The 22,542-nt window shown below is 41.4% G+C and overlaps 1 protein-coding gene across 1 annotated transcript in view; it reads right to left on the bottom strand.

Annotated features, from left to right (window-relative positions):
- ITGA9 (integrin subunit alpha 9) overlaps positions 1-22,542 on the bottom strand; it is a 230,376-nt gene that overhangs the window by 54,220 nt on the left and 153,614 nt on the right. Inside the window, exons 19-21 of the mRNA XM_037385011.1 lie at positions 5,441-5,527; positions 3,944-4,023; positions 578-667 (exon numbers count right to left, since the gene is read on the bottom strand). Coding sequence (XP_037240908.1) covers positions 578-667; positions 3,944-4,023; positions 5,441-5,527 — 257 coding nt within the window. The remainder of the gene's footprint in view (positions 1-577; positions 668-3,943; positions 4,024-5,440; positions 5,528-22,542) is intronic.

Genomic DNA, 22,542 nt, shown 5'->3' with positions numbered 1-22,542 from the left:
CAGGGAGAGGACATCAGCTATGTGTTATACAAGTATTTCAGTAAAAGGGTGAGTGATGTTCCTCAGTTGGTATTCAGAGGCCTCACAGGCTGGGGAGCAGAGGGAGTGGGAAAATTAACAGAAGCAGAAGTGAATTCTGATTGTGAAATTAAACAGAAAGGCAAACAGTTAGACTCCACCAGGCTCCTTAGAATCCCAGAACATTTGACCCTAACTTTGGCCTGGTAATTCTCAACCATATCCTTAAAGACATGCCCTAAGGAACAAGATGTGATTTACTTGTTCTCTTTTTATTTTATTTTAAGGTCCATCATATCTACAGATGTGATGGTAACTAATTAGTGTGAGCTAGGAAGGAATGAGAAAGAGGCAGTGTGTTGGAATGAAAGGCACAACAAATAAAACTCCCAGATTACAAATGAGGTTGTATTTCCAGAGTCTGGGAAGCAGGGAAAAAACAACAGTCTGGCTACATGTAAACAGAGAGAAGAATTCAGTTTTTCGCTGGAAAAGACTCAGCTGTTATTGTTAGGATTATTATTATTTTTGTTGTTTTCATTTGGTGACTAGTACTTACCCACTGATAGATGAGTCCACTTCATGCATCAAGGGCACCGACAGGGTTAGAGTATTATCATGCAAAAATTCAGTCCGTTCTAGGTTTCCACTGTGCCAGAAAGGAAAAAGAAACACGCCATAAATTGACAGCCTTTGCAATATATCACACAGTTTTACAGTTATCATCTCCTGCCTTGTACTTTGAGCCTCTCTATTCAGTGATGTCAGCTCTCCTTAAGAAGCCTCTTAAAAGATGAAGAGTTACATTTGTTCACCCACTTTGGAGAGGGCACACACAGAAAGCAGGAGTTTTGTGGCTGCAACAAGATCAGGCACACACCAAAACACCTATCTTGGAGCAAGGTGTGAATTCAAATGGCAGTGCACAACTAAAGCAACCATCATACATAGTGGAGAGAAACAAGGACATTTAGACTCCAATGCAAGGGTTCATTTTCTCCCAGCCTGACTATACATCACTTTGGGAGGGGTACACAAACCCCACAGAGGGTCTTGACTCAGTAAATGAAATTGTGCTTTTTATGTATCTGCGTTGTACCACAGCACCAATTCGGTGCCACTACAAGCAGCTTTTTTGGCAAAACCCTCGTACTGAACTGGCTGTAACCACTCAGCGGTTTCATTCCCCCTTTCTGTACTTAGTTTCCAGAAAAAAAGCACTTCTATTTTACATTTTCAAAGGCAGTTGCCACAACTGGTCGAAAACAGATGGAGGAAAGAGAAAACTGAGCAATCATCTCCCATTTGAGTCAGTTTATTTCAGTGTGAACACTTAATGTATGAAGTCTGGGAAAGGTTCCTGAAATGCACGTCCAACACGCAAACTTGTAATTATTCTAATTTTGATGGTGAGTCTACTTGGTGGGCGACAGTTCAGAAGAACAATCTTGAAAGATATGTTACATCTATTTCCGATTTCTTCAGCAGTGACTCTGGAATCTCTTTTGCCTTGCAGTTCATTGGATTTATTCACAAATCAAACTGGCAAAACAAAAGATACTATCCTATTTATTTGAGGACAGTATCGCTGATGCAACAGCAGGCAGTAACATCCCAAGTGATACCATGCAGATGCTGAGTTGCTCAGATTACAAAAATAGAGCCTGCCGGCTACATACATGCATAGATACAGCTCAGCTTTCTGCAACCGACACATTGGCCATGTCTGCTAATAAAACTATGGCCCAGATGGAAAAGACCCACAAACTTTCAGTCCCAGGAAAAAAACACTTAGTAAAAGCTTTTCCTCTGAGCATGCTCAAAGAAGAGTCCAAAATAGAGACACTTCTCATCCAACACAAATACTGAGATACCATGATGGCAAGCAGAATAAGAAAGTAGAATTCCATACAGAGTTCATAGGTATGTGCTTATCTGTTTCAAATGGAGCAAAGGTACTGTGAGGAAAGGAGAATATATCTCTAGAAAAAAAGTTCACGCCATGAAGCACAGAAGATGGGTTTGAATTTTGGTTTGGTTTTTTTAAACAGAAAGAGTAAATGGAATGTAATGTTTAGTTCTTTCTCCAATTGATCTCTCCCACTACTGAACTATTCTCTCGTTACAGATGCTACTGCCAAATTTGTAGCTTCAAGGGATACGCTTAAGTGGCCACTTGAAGGGCAATACTTACTTTCCCATGACAGCATGACATAGCTTCTCTGTGTCCAGCCATTTCTGCCAGACTAGCTCCAGCTTTGTGTGGAAAGAAACAATGTCCCCACTCATTGCAGTCTGGCCACAGCACAGACACTTCCTCTCCATTTCCTTATCACTGACTTTACCCCAGGGCTCCCTGCAACTCTTGTGGTAGAAAGATTTTATTACACCACTTGGACAGCAAAGGAATTGAGCAACCTCCCCAAAGTCACAGCAAAAATGAGGGCAGTCAGCACTGGGACCTGCACTGTTGTCTTTGGAGGTTCAGCTGAATCCTTCAAAACTCAACTATCCTCCCAGCCATCCTTCTGAAATGAGAAACTTTCTTTTAACCCCACTGAGCATTTGCACTATGTGTACAAAGTACTATTTATTTCTTTGCTCCATCTAAAGGCACTGACTAACCTTTCTCACTGGTAGGGCACAGAAATCTGAGGAGCGAGGTTACAGAGGAAAGCCCTGTACTATCCAAGGCGGGGAAATGAGCGGTACAATCTGGGAAACACTGGCTGGGCAAATTTAAAGCAGGGATGACCCATCTTTGCAACAGCTGGCATTCACTTAAATACTGATGCATCTCCCTGTCCCAGAAGTATCATGGGGTCGTCTGAACACATGTTGATCTTCTCTTTATGAAGAATAAAATTTCTCTAACATGCAAGACATGGTCTTGCCCTTCTGATGCGAGGTCTCACTTTCAGTGTTTCATACCAGCCCCACGTGCTGCAGGATCTTGTTCCTGCCTACAGCTGTTACTGCAGGGGAGGACTACACCCTGTGAGAGCAATCACTCAGCAACTGCTACATCTCGTCTCTCATCTCCATCCGGTTGGTGAGGTGTCATCAAATCGAGGAGGAGAGTCCAGGCTGGAGATCCTGATTTTGACATCGGAGGGTATGAAGTTGGCCCACTTACACAGTAAGCACAAGCAGGAACAAGTCACACATCAGAGCAGCAGTTCAGAGCCCAGGTTGATGTAGCTGTGCCACCATCAGTTCTCATACACACCTTAACAGTGCCTGTGACTGAACTACACATGGAACCTGCTTCTTTGTGGCACATCACCTTAGGAGGCACAGACTAGGTGTCACACCTTCTATTCTGCCCAAGATAAAATCCCTGTGCACACATACTTGGCATCACCCTGTTTCAACGCCTGCTCCAAGTGCCCTTGGGAAGTACCCTATCCAGCTGTTTCACGCAGTCTGTCATAGCTTGCTAAAGACCCAGAGGGGGGAAAAAACAGACATGCAACTTTGGAAACTGTTGGTGAGATCCCTGACCATCTGATGAAAGCATTTGACTTTTCTGGTTTGCGTCCAAGCATACTTATTTCATTCAAATGCTGGAACAAATGGGTCTGCCTGGTGCCGCTCATCAGCCACAGCTGAATTGAGCTTGATACCAAAGGGATGGGCACAGAAACACAAGGGCCTTCCAACTGAAAGAACACAAAATACTCCTTCAGAATTGCAACTGCCTGCCAAAGAAAGCCGAAGTATAATCCCACCTAATTTTTCAGGAAGCTGTGCCACATGGTTCCTCTGTATTACCAAAAGACATGCATTTAGCCCCAGTAATTTAACCTTATTTACTACACATACACATTTACAACTAATATCACGCAACTGTCAAGCATATGCAATGCACAGTGCGTGTGACAAGGAATGTCCATGTCATCAAGGTGCATAAAGGCTCCCTTACCTTTGGGCAGTGACAAGGAAGGTAAGTGTTTCTTCCTGCCCAGACAAGTGGCTTGTGTCAAAGATCACGCTGAAGTCATACTGCGCAAAGAAAAAGTGGTATTAAAAGGCACTGTATGCTGTTTCAAAATGTATATATTCTGAAGCTCCATATATATTTTACTGGCCTAGCCGTATAAAAGTACTGTATTTTGAAATGTGTAAGAGAGACCTTCCTCTACTGTAGAGTAGCTTTTAAATCTTAGCAATTGTGTCTCTGTTCAAATACTAGAGAATTTGATTTTTCCTTCATTGTGAAAAGGCCTTTATTAGAATTGCCATTCAAAAATATTTCTTGAGATCATCTGCCAGGGGAAGGGGATCACTACCTGAAACTACCACAGCACTCATCTGTGTGTTACTTGCTGGTGAAGAGATTCTTTGGGGGAACAAAGATCACGCCATAGGCCTGCATGGAGACTTGGAGCAACCCACACAAGCTAAAGTAGTATTCAGACAACCCACCATAACGGATAAAATCAAGGGCTAATCTTGAAAAGAGAACCTACTTTGATGACCACCGTAGCTCTACATTAGCTTCTCCATGCAACAACTTTTCTGCCTAACTCCAAAACAGGTTTTGGCCAAGTGAAATAGCTTCCAAATTCATGCTAATTTCAATGACTTGCTGAAAAAAAACAACCCTGAGGATAACCCAACTATGTCATTCTGAAGCAAAACACTGAAATTCTTACATTATAGATATTTTGCTGCTGTGTTTATTTTTTTCCATCCCATTTAAAATCTTTTTAAATGTTTCAAGAGAGCATGTTGCACTCATTAAAACACGTAACACAAAAATTTTCATGTTGGGTCAAAGGACATGTCAGTTCAAATGGAAAGGATTAGTTTTTGAAACTGAAGTTTTCTGAAAAATTTCAGACTCATTTTGTTCAGTTCATCCTGAAGTTATTCCTCATCTTCTCATCTTTCTGGGCTGGTCATTTGTACAACTCAGCTTACTGACAGAAAGAACCCAGCCAGATTTCTAAAGATTATGAGAGAGTTCATCATCATCATCTATTATTGAACAAAATCCTCTTTAAAAGCTACCAGGAGACCATAATACGCAAAAGTCAGTAAGACTTTTTCATTGTAATTCATACAAATTCAGTTGCACTTTAATGTGAAAGAAGACAAAAATAAAAACAGAATAAGACAACACAAATAAGACAGAGTGTCCTTGTCTAAGTTTCTGCAAAGGAAATAATGTAAGTTTTTCATAGCTGCAACTCTTGCATCTTTTTCAAGAGCGCTGCATTGCAGCGCACAGTGCCGTCATTGGCTCTATCTGGTGGGCATATTCTGGTAACCATGAAAGGCTTGGATATCTGGGTTAGAAAGCTACAGAATGTGTCAGTCACAGACATTTACCAGAGCAGTTGCCTTTCCAGCCACTCCTTGGAGACAAGGAGGTAAACGAACCATCAATCTGCAAATGCAAATATCACAACGTTACCCTAGATTTTGATCTCATGAAAGGAAATCCCACGCTGCACTTGAGGAAGTCAGACTCCAGCAACTCACAGGCAATGCCCAGCTCCTCCTGTAAGAAAATAAAGAAGAACACAAGATGATAGATTTGGGGAGAAAAAGAGGATTACTAAAAAATACCATTGTGATGAAGTGTAGTAGAAGACTAAATGTTTCCCACCATAGCACTGTTATTCCCAGAAAACTAATACTCATTGAATAAGGAAAAGCGCAGGGCTGCACTTCCTTACTCTGCCTCAGTCAGGTCAGCCTGGAGAAGCTCACAACAATCAGAAAATTGCTCCAAGAGACAGACCATGGAGAAATACCACATGACTAAACACATAATCAGGGGATCAGCCCAAGTTCTTTGATAACTCAGACCATCAGTTGTTCCCTCTGTTTACTAAAAGACAGCTTTCAAATGGTCCAGAATACAGGTTCCACATTTGAAAGCTGTCTTTTAATAAACAGAGGGAACAACAGATGGTCCGAGTTGTGTTGAGAGAGAGAACTGTGTGGGGTGACAGTGACCAAACCGTGCCACACACAGATGCTGCAGAAAACATTAATTTGGTCCTGGTGTCATTCACTGCCCTGACCCTCTTTCTCTGCTCCATAGGATGAACCACGTTGGTATGGATACCCTTTATTTAATGATACATCGGTGGCACAGATAAAGTAGAGGGATGAGCCTCTCCCCATGTTAAACACTGACAGACTATGAACACTGTCAAATAATACAAATAAAAAAAGTTGGAGCAACCCTATCTTGAGTGACTGGTGACTCCACTACAACAGCAAAAAGTACTTCCGATGAATGCAGAGTGTTTCATTGCTCTATAAAGTAAGTGTCTGGCTCCAGGTTAGCATATGCTCACCTCCAGATTACGAGGGACAGTTTTATGCTCTGTCACTGTGGACAAGTTCATCTCACTAGACTTTAGGAGTGGGATTCAGCTCTGGAATCTGATATGCATTTTTAGGTACCTACACAGCAAGTGATTGCTATGAGATCTATGTGTCACTGCTCCCATTGTAGTCCACGGATGTAGAAAATGGTTCAGCAGACAAAATGCAGATGTTTAGTTTAGACTGGGCTTGATGTCTCTCTAGGCTCCAATATTGACTAGATCATCACTGGAGCCATGGTAATGATAGTATGCAGCAACAAAATGAATGCCTAAACTTAGACAACTGAATCTAGAAACTAACTCTATTCTAAACACGTAGCTGAGGATCTCTTAACTACAGCACATATGATTTATTTGACCTATTTTCAGTACCTGCATCAGTTTTCGAAGCCCAGACCCTGTCTCCTTATGCACATTTCCCAAATCACTTCAGATATGAGTTCTGCTTTAAATATGCACTTAAAATTTACATGAGTACCATTCTTAGCTGGAACAAGCATATGTGGAAGTAGCTTCCTGAACCATGGGCTCAGGCTATGAGTCCATCATCTCCAGGGAATGCCTCTCTGCCTTTCATGTTCTGACCCAAGCACAACATTAGTGTTCTACAGACATTACTATTATCCTAATGATGAGTCTGACAGCATCCAGATTCTTGATCTTTTAACTGCTTCCTGGATATCTGAAAGACAAGATCTCCTTTATCTTTGAAATCATAGTTCAAATCAGGGCACGCATTTATACAAAGTCACAGACCTAATGCTACCTTTCCTGTCTGACTCAGACAGTATTTCCCTAGTTTCATACAAAAACAACATAAGGAGAAAATCAATGCATGCTTGGAGATGCCTGTACTCCAGTACTACTCAAACACCAGAGCAGCAACCTCCCCATTCAACTTCTTTATGGATTTATTTCCTTGCAATCTTCAGTAGGCTTCTGTTTTCACAAACACAAAAGATAGCACTGCCCAGAAAATCAAAAATCTACCTTCAGTCATACAAAGCTAACATTCTCATACGCTGTGTTAGATTTTCTCCTCCATTTAACTCAAAACAGCAGAGCAAGAGCTTCATGGGTGAAGCATCCCCTTCACTTGCCTTTGCCTCTCAGCAGCCTGGGAGGTTCTCCAGTTTTACACGAGTGATCAAGTGAACACCAACTCTAAGCAGCTGTGTAACCAAATGAAAAATTTCACAGCTATTTCCTCTGGGAACATTCTTGGTTCTGTGTTGTTCGAATGTCCCTTGCTGTCTAACTGTGGCAACCTATGAACTCTCTTTCATCAACTCCCAGCCTCTGTTCATTGAAGAGAGGTTTCTATTTACATAGCTGTCTGGTGGTGACAGTGACCAGACAGACCCAAGCGGCTGCCTCCTCTCCTCAAGGCCATATCCCTTCAGAGATGTCAAAAAAGAGGATAACAGAAAGAATTATCATCTTGATAATGGAAGAAGTGCAGTGCTGCTTCATTTGGCATGCTGGTGGCTGCCTGCCTTTGCAGCCCTGGCAGCAGGCAGGCAGTTGCCAGTGGTTTTATAATGGTCCATTAAGGAAATGTCAGATAACATTGCATTGGCTGGTTTTGCTGCTGTTGCTTGCAACAGTTCAACTGATGCAGTAAAATTGACTTGAATGACCTTCTGGTTTCATTAGCATATCAGTCAGTTTAATTAGTATTAATACAACATTACTGAAGTTCAGATTGGACATTAGGAAAAGGTTCTTCACTGAGAGGAGGCTGGTCACTGGAACAGGTTCCCCAGGGAAGTGGTCATGGCACAAAACCTATCAGAGTTCAAGGAACATCTGGTCAAAGCTCTTAGTAATGCAATTTAGTTTTAGGTAGTCTGGTGAGGAGCAGGGAGTTGGGTTCAATGATCCCTGTGGGTCCCTCTCAACTTGAGGTATTCTATGGTTCCATTAATGCTGCAAAGTCAAATTGTTCAATGCTAAGAAACAGCAGAAATAAGTTTGCCTGCACCACAGTGGTTCAGCCCTTGCACATTTCTAAAAGAAAACTTTTCTCATGGACTTCTTGCCTTGCTATGTGATTAGGATGGAGAAGCTCAGCTAATGAGTAAACATTTTGGTTTTCTGTCAGTGCTCACTGTCTGGCTTCAGGCTTTATTTGCAGTGCACTGTTTTGGAGAGAGAGAGTAAATTGTTTCTTCACGTTTCTGTAAGCACTAAATAAATTCAATTTTCACACTATTCCAGCAGGCTGAAGGGTTGGTGCTGTCTTATCTTAAGCAGAGCAACTCAGGGCTTACAGAAATTTTGGATGCCAGTTCTTGCTGATGTTAGGTAACACTTTTAGTGTGCAATGCTTCTCTCTATGACAATACAACCCAGCTGAGATTTCAGCTTATTGCATGCGTTTTCATAGCAGCTTCTAGTTTGCTCAGAAAACATAGTCAAAGGAGTTGGACGTTTCTCTTCCAACGAGACAGAAGCTCTATCTGGAAAAAAATTGTTTTCTTTCTGAAACTTTTCACAGCATTTTATATTCTTAGGACAGTCAATCAGATAAATAGCCAGCTAATTAGCCAAATAGCTATATAATTACTACATAACAAATCCAGACCTGGGTATGAGAAACATTCAGCTCAAGCTGGTTCACAGTGTTTCTCAAAGTCCTTTATCACAGAAAGAAAGTTCCTGATAATTACAACATGAGCAATGAAATGGTCAAGTTCTAACTCCATTAATACGGGGCATACAACAACTCAACCTAAATTCTGTAGCATAATGCTGTCAAACATACTCCTTGGGGTATGTGATCAGGGGTATAAGCAGAGATGTAACACAATGGCCTTACTTCTGGACATAAGTGTTTTGAAGTGTAAATATTATGTGTGGTTTTAAATAAGTAGTGCAGGAAGCTGGTAACAATCATATTAATATAATGCCTAGAAGCAGCAAGCTGGAACATTGATATTCGCTACATTTAAAACCTGAGAGAGGAGAAATTTCAGCAATGCTCATGTTCTTTCCCAGTTCTTCCCATCTCTCTGCTGTTTCAGACACTCACCTGGTGCAGTCTGCACTGTGGGACACCAGGTGTCTCCTCCATGAGCATCTTTGGCCCATACTTGCCTCAGCAGAAGCGGGCAGTTGCTGAAAATGGGAGCTCTAAGTATATCTGACCACAGAACAACAACAAGGGATGTGTCTAGGAGCCGTATCTCCTTATATTCTTGTCTCTGAGCCCCACACTACACGCAGTCAAGTCCTTACTGCCCCAAACATCTCTGATACAACCAGAAGAAAGTCAGGTGCTAACAGTAATTTTTTTTTAAAGGCAGGTAAACAAGCTAGATGAAGCTGAATGCTTTAAACAATGCATTCAGCTTGGTCCAGAAGTGTTTCAACATGAGTAAAGCATTTTAACCACATTGATGGGATGCTGGATTATAGGATCATTACCCTGGAATAACTCACAGTATCTTTTTGCTGGCTTCACCTAGCTGGTTATCTGGGAATATAAAACATTGAACTACTCCAGATTCTGGCTCTTTTCCTGTCAAAGAGATCATGACTCAACTGCAAGAGAACTGCATTTTTTTTTGGCCACATAAGGTAGGTTATCAGGAAGAAAATAGCTTGTCAGCACTAGAACAGGTCATACCAAATAAGTCTTTCGCTGCATGTATTTTGGCATTTAAAAAGCCTGTCTTCCCTTGATAGTATGCTCACTTAATAGTGATGCTTTCATGGTACAAAGGTGGGACCAGTGCCAGCTGGAGCGCAAGACCAGGTTACTTTAGGTATGGTGCTACAAAACGCCCCTTATTAGAACCAAACTCTTCTCAAAGATGGCTGCCATTTGCCCCCACCCCTCCCGAAACAAACATTTTTAGAAGATTTCTTAAATACTGTTTACTTTGACCTTGAAGAGTTCTTTTCAACTTGGTTAGCTGCCAAATCTAAGACTTAAGAAGAAGGAAAAGAGAATGCCTTAAGAAAACAGTAAGAGAGAACTGTTGGTGGAAGAATGGTTGTCTGGCTCTGGATAAAACACAGTCACAGGTCAGAGACTGCCTCTGGGAAGAGTCTTCATGTTGACATACCAAAGCAACAGGTTGCTCCTAATGGAGCTCCCTCTTCCTGAATGCAGATGACCAAAAATGGCCATCACAAGTGAAAATGGCACAGCCCAAAGAAGAATATTGAAAATTCCTTAGCTTCACCTTGACTTTTTTTTTATATCAAAATTTTGATATCAAAATATATTTTTTAAATAATTTTCAAGTCAGATTGCATATGGTTGGGGTTTTTTTTTCCCCGAGGGAGTCTCACATAGCTTGTATGTGATGACTTATTGATCAGCTGACATGCTCTGACCCTTCTCTGCCTCAATTGTGTCCAGCCAAACCCTTCAACCTTCCTGAGCTTGATCTGGCAGTTCATATAATCATACTGTGGTTTTATTTTTCCCACCCTTAGGGTCATTCCTTCCTTCCCCAAAGGTAGAACAACTCCTCTGGGCTGATGTTGGCCCCAACCCAGACTCATCAGCACATTTCCTCAACTTGTTTCCACCCCTTATCCCCACCTATGACTGGCTGCAAGCTCCTTACCTCAAGCATCTCCTTAAGGATTCCCCCCCAGCCCATTAACTCCTCTTCAACAATCCCCAGTATCAGGCTTTTATCTACCTGACAACTCTTCTACCAAATGATGACTATCAGCAAAAGCAAATATAGAAGTATAGGTCACCTGTGTTACTTTGCACTCACCAGTGTCCTCACAGAAAGTGAGGATTCAGCTATGCTAACACTCATCTATGGTCTGCCAGCTCTCTGCTTTTCTAAGCACACAAGCTACTAGCAGATACTACATCTGAATTGTCAACAAGGGGGTGCAACAGAGCAATACTAAACTTGCAAAAGGATGTGCTAGATATGGCTCTGATTTTTTAAATAAAATCATACAGATAGCCAACAGAAAGTTATATTAACTTCTGAACTTAGGGTAAGTTCAGTACTACCCTGAATACTGACGGTTATCTGTGCCAGAGCTGATTTCACCATTTTAAATACTCTTCTGACTAGCTGTTATTTTTAAATGGATTAAAACCACTAATGAAAGGCACTGAAAATATCTTCATTGCAGAATTGTTAAGATAAACTGTGTATTATTTTTTAAGGAGAACACCCCCCACATACACACTTATTAGAAAATAAATTACCAGCAGTTTATATTTCTCTTTGCTTAACTATACGCAAATTAAAGCTTTTTTGATGTTGTCTAGATGGGAAAAAATCTCCCCTGCAAGTCCTGGCTACTAGCACATATACTCTGGAACAGCAGAGAAAATTTCCTGGAAGCCTTGATAATATGTTGGCAGAACACTCCTGTTTTGAAGATGTTGAGAATTTAACTTGTTAGTTTGGGTTTTTTTTGGTTGGTTTTTTTTTTGTTGTTGTTTTTTTTGTTTGTTTTTATACTGCTGCATGTTTTCCAAGGGGTACAAAAGAAGAATGACAAGAGTGAATACTGAGGAACCCTGCACTTACTGCCAGAGCACACGCTCTCATTATTGCTTTTCATGTTGTCACTGGTTTTCTTGTTCTAGAATGCCTGTCTGTGAACCATTACACTTGACTCCACAGGGAACCATGAACACTACCCTCATCCAAGAAGTCCTAAAACAAATATACTAAAAAATACCACAAAGGAGGGCTACTTACACTGTCCACGCTATGTTAAGTCTCAAAAGTTAGATACTCTGCATTTACCTGTCGTATGCTCTCCAGTATATAGACTTTACAACTAACTCTCCCAATAGTTACTTGGAAATGTGAGTTCTCTGACCTGTGCCAAAGGCAGCAGTTTACAGCAGGCGCTGGGAATAATACAGTTTGGCTAACTTTGTACTGGTTTTAATTCTCATCGTGGACCCCGACTTAAAGAACATACTTATACCTCAGTAATTTCAGTTTGTACTTTTGGTGAAGAGGGACACTTTCCCAAATGACAGTTTAGATGAACATCTGGATGTTTTGTTCCACCCAACAGGACAGTTATATAGACCTGACCTGCATTTTAAGAGCATGTTACTTTTGGGAGCTATCACTGAACATAAGTTTGTTCACAGCTGGTAATCTGCTTCCTATGCAAAGGTTAGCTAGCAAAGTTTGCTTAGCTAGCTAAGCCAGGTAGCACAAACACCTCCAATGTCAGGAATCTAAAATAAAGGCTCACCTCTCTGATGATGTTTTAGGTGGCTTCTTCAACTCACTTTTCATAATCTTGTTCTAAGCCCTTCACTTGTGCTATCAACAGCTTGTGGGTTTCCCTAAGTTTTTTGAGAGCATAACTTTTTATTTTGCTCCTAACCTTACTGCTCCCTGCCTCACAATCCTCTTAATGCCTTCACCGAGGCTTCAAGGATATGAAGATTTCTCAATTCATTTACTAACCATCCCCTGAGCATACTGATGCACTTTCTTTCCACAGCAACTGAGGTCACCAAAGAATGTGGGTCATAGTTACCCACATGTACAGAGCAATTAGGGATGCCTGAGCTCGTGAAAGCTTGAGGATTTTTTTCAAATAAAAAGATTGGCTCAGGCTGAGTTTCCCTATGACTGAGAGCAAGTGCAGCTCAGAGTAATTTAATCTTGGAGGCCCCTTCTTATGCATACAACATCTCGGTTTTTCTAACTCAAAATTCCACAGATACCACACTTTCCTCCAAAATGGGGCTTCACTGGGTATTTTAGAACTGCAAGAACACAAAGAGGATCAGTGGTATTACTGACTGGGAACTCTTCCTGACACTGTACGATAATACAAGTAAAAATAATCTGAAGTGACCAAAATGGTGGGTCTGATCTACCTCAGATACCTCTTAAAAGTTGCTCCGATTATCATCCTTGGGAGCCCTTTGAGCCCCTGGGGTTTTTTGTTTAACTAGCAGTCTGATGCCTGCTTTGCCTCTTTGCCAGCAGTACTCTGTTAGCTGAACAGACAGTCAATACCTCTTCTGTGTTTCTGGGCTGGCCCCTGCCAGGCACGGACCTTCCCCAGTTCCTTCAGCCCACAGCCAGCGCCGAAGGCATCAGCAATTCACTCACATTTGGAAATCCCACAAACTGAGTCAGCAGTTTTGAGGTTTGGGTTTCTTTTTTTTGCTCATCTGTTTCAGGAGTCAAAAATGCACATAGTATTCAAATACCAGTCATCAACACCCAGCTCCCAGCATGACACACGCCAGAGGATGGACAGAGAAAGGGACAGGGAACACTGCACATGGTGGCAGGATGCACTGCTTCCCTGAGGCCAGCTCCCCAGGTGGTGGTGGTGGTGGCACGAAGTAGTGGCACCGGGCCACCTGGGAAGGCCATGGGGCCTCTTGGGAGCTGCAAGAGGGAAGGGTACAGGGAATAAAAATAATCCTACTACTGACAGTAGCTTTGAAGATGAATGGCAGTGATCCAGCACAGGTGGCCATCAAAGGTCCAGGAAAATTTCTGCTCTCAGAGTGAAAATCTCAAGAGTTTTATTCCATATTTTTTTTTAACGTAGTTTACTTGGCAACTTCAAGCAAACATCTTGTGTTCAGAAACTCTTCTGCATGCACTTCACTTGCCAAAGTGTGTGACAGAATCACACATAAGGAGGAAAAAGATATTCATGACAAAGTAGTTAAGATGGCTCTACTCTTTTAACAAAACAGGTCTGCCACCTGAGCTTCACAGGTTTCTTCTGTTGGAAATAATTTCCAAACACAGGTGAATGCAACAGTGTGAATAAGATGAAGGACAAGTCAATGATAAAACAGCAGCAACAGCAACTATAGTGTGAAAATTACTGTTAATCATAACCTGCTAGGAGAAACATTACAAAGAGGGAGATACAGATTCAATACAGACTTGCTTAGCTAGACATTGTAATTAAATTGGCATCTATCCTTGAATGCAATAATTAAAAATATTGGATGCCTAATCAAATTATACAATAGAATAAAAAGATTTTGTACGCGTGTTGCAAAGGTCTAATTTTAAAGGTGTCACAGGGACCAAAAGTTTTCCTTTACTTTTCAATGCACAGATACTGCCTAACAAACCAAATCAGCAAATGTGAATGTTGCACATCATAAATTCTGCAGCTCCACAAATTGCTGTTTCACCAGCAAAGACCCTTGTCATCCCAGCACTTACATGAGCAAGCAAAACCGCAGACCCGAGCACACTGACATGCACACAGCCAAATGTGCATATAAAGATCTGGAGGACCGTAGCATCTGGACCTGTATTCTGATACTGAATTGATCCTTTAACTCATAATCAGACAATAAGCTTGAAAAGGGGTTGGGAAACCTCAACAGTTGTTTCATAAAAAGAACTAGGGAAAAAAAAAAGTTTTCTTTGGCATTAGGGAGAGATTTCCTGTCCTATTCCATGATCTCACTAGTAAATGCTGTAGGCACACCCCACCCCCAAGCCCAGCAAGCCTGGCTTCAAACATCTTGGATTTGCTGCTTATTTTGTGAAAAAAAAACTACTTCTATATAATTAATTAGAGCCTCCCGCCTCTTCCCTCCCCTCCCTGGATGGAACCTATTTATAGATCATGAGCTCACCAATCCCAGCCGAAACAGCAAATCTCTGAGTAAAAAGAGAGAAAAAGACAAAAACTTTTCTATTTACTGGATATTCCCAACATGCTTATTTTCTCTCTCTCTCTCAAAAACGTTTAACTTAACTGGTGAAAAGCTAGTGCAGCAGGTTTTTAAAGCACACCGTCTCAGAAGCTGAAGAAACAGCAGAAATTGTCCACTCAGCTCACATAAGTGATTAAACCCCAAGTTTCACAACCAGTCAACAAAACTGATCCACGTTTTTGCTTCTCCCATCTTTTAAGAGACCTGCAAGGCAGGTGGTGAAGCTATAAGGAGAAAGGGGGATTTGGTGCCACTCTGAGAAGTTTCACCTCTTTTGCTGTCACACTCTGATTTTTAACAGACTGATTAGACTTACATCAGCTTTCACTGTACTACACAAGCTAAATCTTTCTTCTCCCTGATTGCTGAGAACTGCTGCACTTAATTTCTTCAAGATATAGGAAATAATCCAGGGAACATCCCCAGGATCCACCATCCCCACAGAGCTGTCAGGTCAGTTGTCCCTTGTTCATCGCAAGGCTGGCCATGTTTCAGCTACGCTGTTTGGTCAGGCCTGACTGTACGACCCTTTTCCATACATGTTAATGCACAGCTACACATACTATGCCACCAGAACAGGAGCAGCTTAAAAATCAGACTTCCACCTGCCCACACAACAACACTCATCCACTGGAGCAACCTTGGATGTGACCTGGGTGTTGTTAATAACATAAGGAATCTGCTTTAAATTTGGGCACAGTGGCCCAACATGACTAAGTCGCATAGAGCTCGTTATGAAGGATAAACTAATGGAGTGCCCCCCAGGTACAGGGTGGTAGCTTATTTTACAGTGGTGGATGACTGGCTCCAGCGGAGTTGTCCAGACAAGTAACAGCCAGCTGGAGCCAGCCAGACTTTCACTGTGATGTCTTTACTATGTCTCACAAAAGTTTGGAATAGACATGAGAGCCTTATTCTTTCTTTTATATCCTTTCCACAGACAGTGGTTCAAAAGCAGTCACAGAGGAAAAGAGTTCTCAGCAGATCAACTATGTATTTTTTGGAATCCAGCTCTTAGTGACAAATTTGCATTTCTGAGGCCACCCCGCCCCCTTCAGCAGCAATTAGAATCTGAGGAGTGACATCATTGCTGACACCATCAGTCTGGGAACTCACGCTGGGGCTCTGGCCCCTGCAGCTACCTCCATGCTCCAGGGAAGACACGTTAGCTCAGGCTTGGCACTCGCGCCTCTTTTCTCAGAGCAGGGGGCTGCTGATCTTGTCAGGATAACCTCAGGCTCCTGAAGGCCTCCCTAACTCCCAAACACAACTCAAACCAAATGTTTTCCCCGGACCAGAAAGCTCAAGCTACCTTTTCCCTCCCGTCCCCATGAGCCTCCAATGATTCCTAAATTCCATCGGGCAGGAACCACCTGAGCTGAAAGGCTGCAAAAAAGAGGCCAGCAGCTACCTTGACTGCAGGCACTGGAAACTTCCCAAGGAAGCTTCTTGTCAAACCATTTTCTGGATGTTTTGCTATCTGAGGCTTTGGAGGAGCACTCAAGGGCTTGAGAGCTTCCCCCAACTACTTTCTGCCAACTCTCCTCCTTGTTTTTAAGCACTTGTCTCAGGCTGGGGGTGGCTTTGGGGTAGGATTTACCTGCTTCCATGGAAGAACGATCTAGGAGATGGAGGAACATCAGTACTGCTCCCAAAGTCAGTTCATTCATTTTCTACCAAAAAAGGACGGGTATTTTTGTGGGAAGGATGCAAGATTAATTCCTCTGTCCCTCACAGTATTTAAGCAAAATCCATCTTCAGCAGGTGGTGGCAGGGAGCCCTGCTTGCACTTGGATCCCTTTCTAGTTTCTCCCTATTGCAAATGGACCTTCTCTCTCGTCCTTCATTCCTTTAAAGGATGCTAAGGAATGACAAGTTACTTCTAACATGACAACTTCATTTAAGCCTGTATTATGATCAGCTGTCTCTTGAAAGTGGCCTTTCTTGTTCACAGTGTCATTTCCCCTCTTCAGAGGGCCAAGAAATGCAAAAGGTCTGCCTGCTTGTAGGATGGGGTGGTTACTGTCATTCCACAATTAAAAAAAAACATTAAAAATGCAAACTAGCAAAGCATCCAGCTTGGAATACAAAACAGTTTTGCAAGCTCGACTTACTTACTGAACAGTTTAATATAATTCATGTCCATCATTACCAAGAAATTACTACCTTTCTAAGTCTGTATGAAATCATGTCTAATAAAACCAAACAAAAGCCATTCCAGTGATCCAGTTTTCACCTGTTCTTGTAATCCTCACTAAAGAATCAGGCTCATAACTTCTATTAAGAAACAAGTGCCTTTCACATAAGTACTTCTATAGTGGAAAAATGTAATTATTGCTTGGAATAAGGAAAGAATTCCTTGCTTGGAACTCTCTGGCTAAAACAATAAACAGGCCCCTTTGCTCTTGCTTTTCTTTGCATGCAGCATTTCAAAACTATGTATAGTCACTGGGGAAAAGAGAAAGAAAGAAAGAAAGAAAGAAAGAAAGAAAGAAAGGAAAAAAGATAACATCAAACTTCATTTGAGGTCTACTGCTCACACTATTTTCCAGCTGAGGCAGACAGACAAAAGTATACTGGTTACAAACTAGGATTAACCCACTAGCTCCACTCATGACCATAACCTAATTATTTTTATTTTCTCCTCCACAGGCAGTTCAGATACATCACAATTGTATCAGAGCTGGTAAGATATCACACTGTCAGGTACCTTCACAGACACCTGACCTTGAAAATATTTTCAAAATAAATGTTGCTATTGCTATACTCCTTGCCCTACAAATAAACATGGATAGATTGATGGCTGCTGCATAAAAAAAAAAAAATTTAAAAAATCTAAGACTTTTTTTTGCTCTTGCATCAAAGAGCTGAATTGGAAACACCAATCATTCAACTTTCAGAAGTTCTGACTATTCCATCAATTCTACCAAAAGTTTATTTTTGATGAAAAAAAAGAATAGGCTGTTCTGCCTTAGCTGGAGAAGGATTAGGGACATAAAGAATCCCTGAGTTGACTGAGTGTTATCAGAAGTATTTCTATTTTTGGTCTATGCATATTGTACCATTTTTTGAACAAATTCCACTGCTTTCTTCCATACACGTACTCACACATCCACGCACACATACATTGCCCTATTCATTAGCAAGACACAAAGCAAAATATAAAGGTAACTGTGTACTTGCAGCCAAGCAAAAGAAACTATTTCCTGGAGCCAAAATCAGTAACGTGCACACACAAGGTAAATGACCCAAACACAGCCACTTTACAGCAGTTATTTTGTACTCCAGAGGTTATTACCATCAGTAGATATCACAGTTGAGGAGCCAAGCACGTGCAGGTTATGCTTACATTTGTGGGGGTTTTTTTTGCAGTAGTTTTATACATGCCATTTACCTTTGCATTAGTTTTCCAGCTCAATATTGGAAAGGATGGCAACCATTGCTTCTAATGTGAATTTTAATCACACCAATCATTTCATATTCTTATTTTTCAGGACCAGTACCATGGGCTGCACAGACCAGAAGTGGTGTGAAGCACACCTTTCATTTGCTTCCTACCGTAGACAACAGGATAGCAGAAAAAATTCATTGCCCCTCCCAAGTGCACTCAGGTGATTTAGATTCCTTCCCCAGCTACTGTCTTAGGTAGCTACCTTGGAAAACAAATCTTTTGTTACCGTCACTTGAAATACTGTTTTTCACTTACTGCAAGAGATTTAGAGCTCTCCCTTCTAAAGGTACACAGGGTCATTTCCTGGCATGATGCAGGCAACAGCCTTTTGCACCCAACAACACCACAAGTAAACAGGAACAAAGTAACGAGGAAGCAAGCTGGCCAGCTGAACTCCCACCACCCACAAGGCAAATGGAAGTGGAATCAGCAACCTACTCTGTGTTTGGAGCACTAGTCTGGATGCTTCTCTCCAGGGGGGTCCCAGTGCTGGCTGCAAGTGCCACAGCATCAGGAACAGTCCCTGAGATAATAACGCAGCCAAACACAAAATTGGAAACTTGGACTAAACTTAATCCGAACTCCATCTTCCCCATGTACTTGCACCTTCTTTCAGAATTGGCCCCTTTACTGGATGGGTCCAACAATTCTGCCAAGCAGCCAGATGCCCATGCATAGATAACTGCTGGACTACAAGCCAGCTGTGATAGGAAATTCAACACAGACCACCCCTTGCAAAAGGGATGCTTAAAAGCAGTTGGACATGACGTAGATTTGCTGCATCTGCATCCCCTGATTACAAGTCTCATCTTAAAAAAGAAACCTGCAAAAGGCAACCTGGTGCAAAACTGCCAGTCTTATGAATCATGCATTGCCACGATATTTTTCAAGTTAGGCCAAAGAGTTAATGAAAAATTGCGACTTAGGTGTAAAGTGGAAAAATCCACGATCCATACGTACCAAAGCATTACAAAGTGGTGCCTACTTAGTAATGCCCTATCAGTTTGTCAACCAAGAAAAAAAACCTTTGCTTGTATCAATGTGAAAACACACCTTTTGAAAACACTACACTGGCTAGTACATACACCCTTATACTACAAAGCCTAAAGCAGCTTCTGTGTATTTGCCACGTCCTTCAAGTTCCACATACAAAACCATAGTAACCCCCTGAGGAAAACAAAGACAAAGAGAAAATCAGGTTTCTGACTCCACAGTGATATATTTAAAAAGAACCATAAATATAATTACACAAAATATCCCTGACACATGTTCAGCTAAGTTCAGCAGTGCTATTCCTAAAATAAAAGTTTTTCTCTATAAAACTGCATAAACTTTGTTGGATTAATGCCTGTCCAGACAGAATGAAATTATCCAGAAAAGAAAACTCAAATCTTGAGAATCAAAATAAGTATGTCCAGAATTATACACTGGCATGCTCCTATATTCTTTATATCATTACATGCGTATCCAAATTACATACGCTGTTGTAATCTGTCAGCAGTGCACTGCATTGATTACACCTTTATTTAAAAAAAACTGTTGATGAACACATACCATTTTAACTTTATTATTCCCTCATGATCGGTGCATAGGAATATTACAATAAGCTTTATAACAGCAGTGCATTCTTGTCTGTATGAGTCCATGCTCTCTAATAATCCAGGAAAAAAATCAGAGAAGGAAAAACCAGGGAAGCCACTGGGAGGAGAAAGGGCTCTGGGGTAAGCTTTCCTTCATCTCACTTCACATGTAGATGTATGTATATACGTGCTCACACACACATGCATCTCACACTGCTAAATCATGTTTGTGTGGCAACATTAACAATTTTTTTAAAAAATATTACAGATAACCCACGGGTTATACATGTCATTATTCTGTAATAATAAAAACATATCTTCAAAACATGTTTCTTTTAAAATTAAAAGCAGGAGAAAAAAAGCAGCAGAAATCAAAGAAATGAACCAACATTCTTTTCCTAGTGCTGTTTCTGAAAGCATGGATAATATATGCCCACATATACTGGTGCATAAGGCATCAATTACAGATGAATACACACATATTCACTACCACAGCTATTCGCTCTTAGTGTTATAATGAAATGTTTAAATTAATAACAAGTTCAGGAAATAAATTCAGATGTCATCAACTACACGGTTCCATGAAAAATCAAATGGAAAACCTCACAAAAAATTAAAAAAAATATATATTTAAAACCAAGCTGGATGAGGAAATAACAATCAATGAAATCAAGCCTTACCCTCCTCTCCTCCTTCTTCATGGGTGGTAATTTTCAAGTGTGAAGAATAATATTAAGGTAATAACAATAATTAGTTTGGCATGGGCTATTTTCCTGGAATTAATAAGCCTTAGCTCAGCCTACAATCCCCAAGAACCAAAGCCAAAACTGAAACCCCAGAAGATGCCTTTTGCAAGCACATACAGGTTTGGGGGTTTTGGTCTTTCTCTGTCAGAAACTGAAATATAAGGCGTACCTGGACTTGTAAAGAAAAACCCGATGACACAATAAAACTACATAACCCAGGGACATTGCTGAAATGCAAAGGTATAATCCATCACCGACTGCACCGGGATATTGAAACAGGGGGGGTTTAATGTATAGATTTTCCTTTTGTAAAACAAAAGCTTAGCAGTTCACTTGTGAGGCTTTACTTTAAGAGGTGCCACTCTGCTTTACAGAGCAACTTTTTAGTGCACTCCTCCTTTTTCCCTTGTTAAGTGGAAATCACTGCGTTACTCTTCTGCAGATGGTTACAGCCAAAAGTCAAGCACAGGTTTTCTGGCGTCCTCCCAAAGGCAGGCTGCAAAAGCTGCCGGCTGGGAACGTGCCTGGCTCGGGTCCCCTGCAGCCTGCCTGGGCGGGGGGTCCGCTGAGCAGCCTGGAGGTGGGGTCCCCCGCTTGCTCCTGGAGCCTGCAACAGAACCAGCTGAAATGCTTCTCACCTCTCCCTCCCTGTCTTGCTCAACACCTCTGGTTTTGATGAAACACCACAGGAAGCTCCCTCTCCTAATAAAAAAAAAAACCCAAACAACCCATAGATTTGGGGCTCAAAGTCCTCCTTTGGAGGGACAGGTTAACATGCCTGCTTCTGCTAACAGGAACGCAGGCTGATGCCAGCTGAACCCATGGTTACATGGCTGACTGCCAGCCGCTCTGGGAAAAGGGAGCTTGCCTCACCTAAATCCCTAGAAGAAATCAAGGCTCTCCCGAGAGCTTTTCCACCATGTTTTTGAAAGAAGGGAAAAAGCAAAAATGAGCAAGAAACAGGGAGAGGTGACAGAAAGGAAAAATAAGGCTGGGACTTTCCTTTCACACCGTAAGAACCCAGGGAGTTTGCAAGAAAGTCAGAAAATCCCAGGGCCCGTGTCAAACCAAGGAAAGGAAAGCTTGTGATTTCTTAAGCAGCGCTGGCCCCTCCTTGGATTTTCAGCCAAGAACTCTTCACACCCTTACTCATCTTTTTGACTGTGCAGCTGGGTTTTTTTAAGTCTTTCTACAGACAAAACTGCTCTTGACTTCAGAGAGGCTACGCCTGAAGTATGACTGCAGGATCATGCCTTGTGCTTGATAGGATCTATACATAAAACCAAAATCCTCTTTAATAAATCTTATCAGCACCACAGAAGAAAGCTGAACTAGGTGAGAGAGTATTTGCTACCACGTCCAGCCACATAGCATAGTGGCTTCAACATCCCACAGGACTAAGCAACGTAAATATATATATATATATGTATACATGTATGTTATACATACAAATACATTATTTGTTTATATATAGTGTAAACATACATATATATTCGTTTACAATTGTATTGGATTTTCTACTCAGGGTATCATTTATCTTCTGGCACCATCTCGAGCCACCTGTCTTAGAAATGACCAAAAGAAACTCCAGCAAGAACAGAACTGACCTTTCATACCAGAAACTTGATAAACTTTAAGAATCAAGCTACAACAAAAACAAATCCTCATTTCTTGCTGTAAGGAAAGCCATTGAAAGCCATACAAATCAATTATTACTTGTCTT

Source organism: Falco rusticolus, chromosome 4 (assembly GCF_015220075.1).
Source record: "Falco rusticolus isolate bFalRus1 chromosome 4, bFalRus1.pri, whole genome shotgun sequence".
Classification (NCBI taxonomy): Eukaryota; Metazoa; Chordata; class Aves; order Falconiformes; family Falconidae; genus Falco; species Falco rusticolus.
The sequence above is the reverse complement of the archived record's forward strand: the minus strand, read 5'-3'. Positions and strand labels throughout refer to the sequence as shown.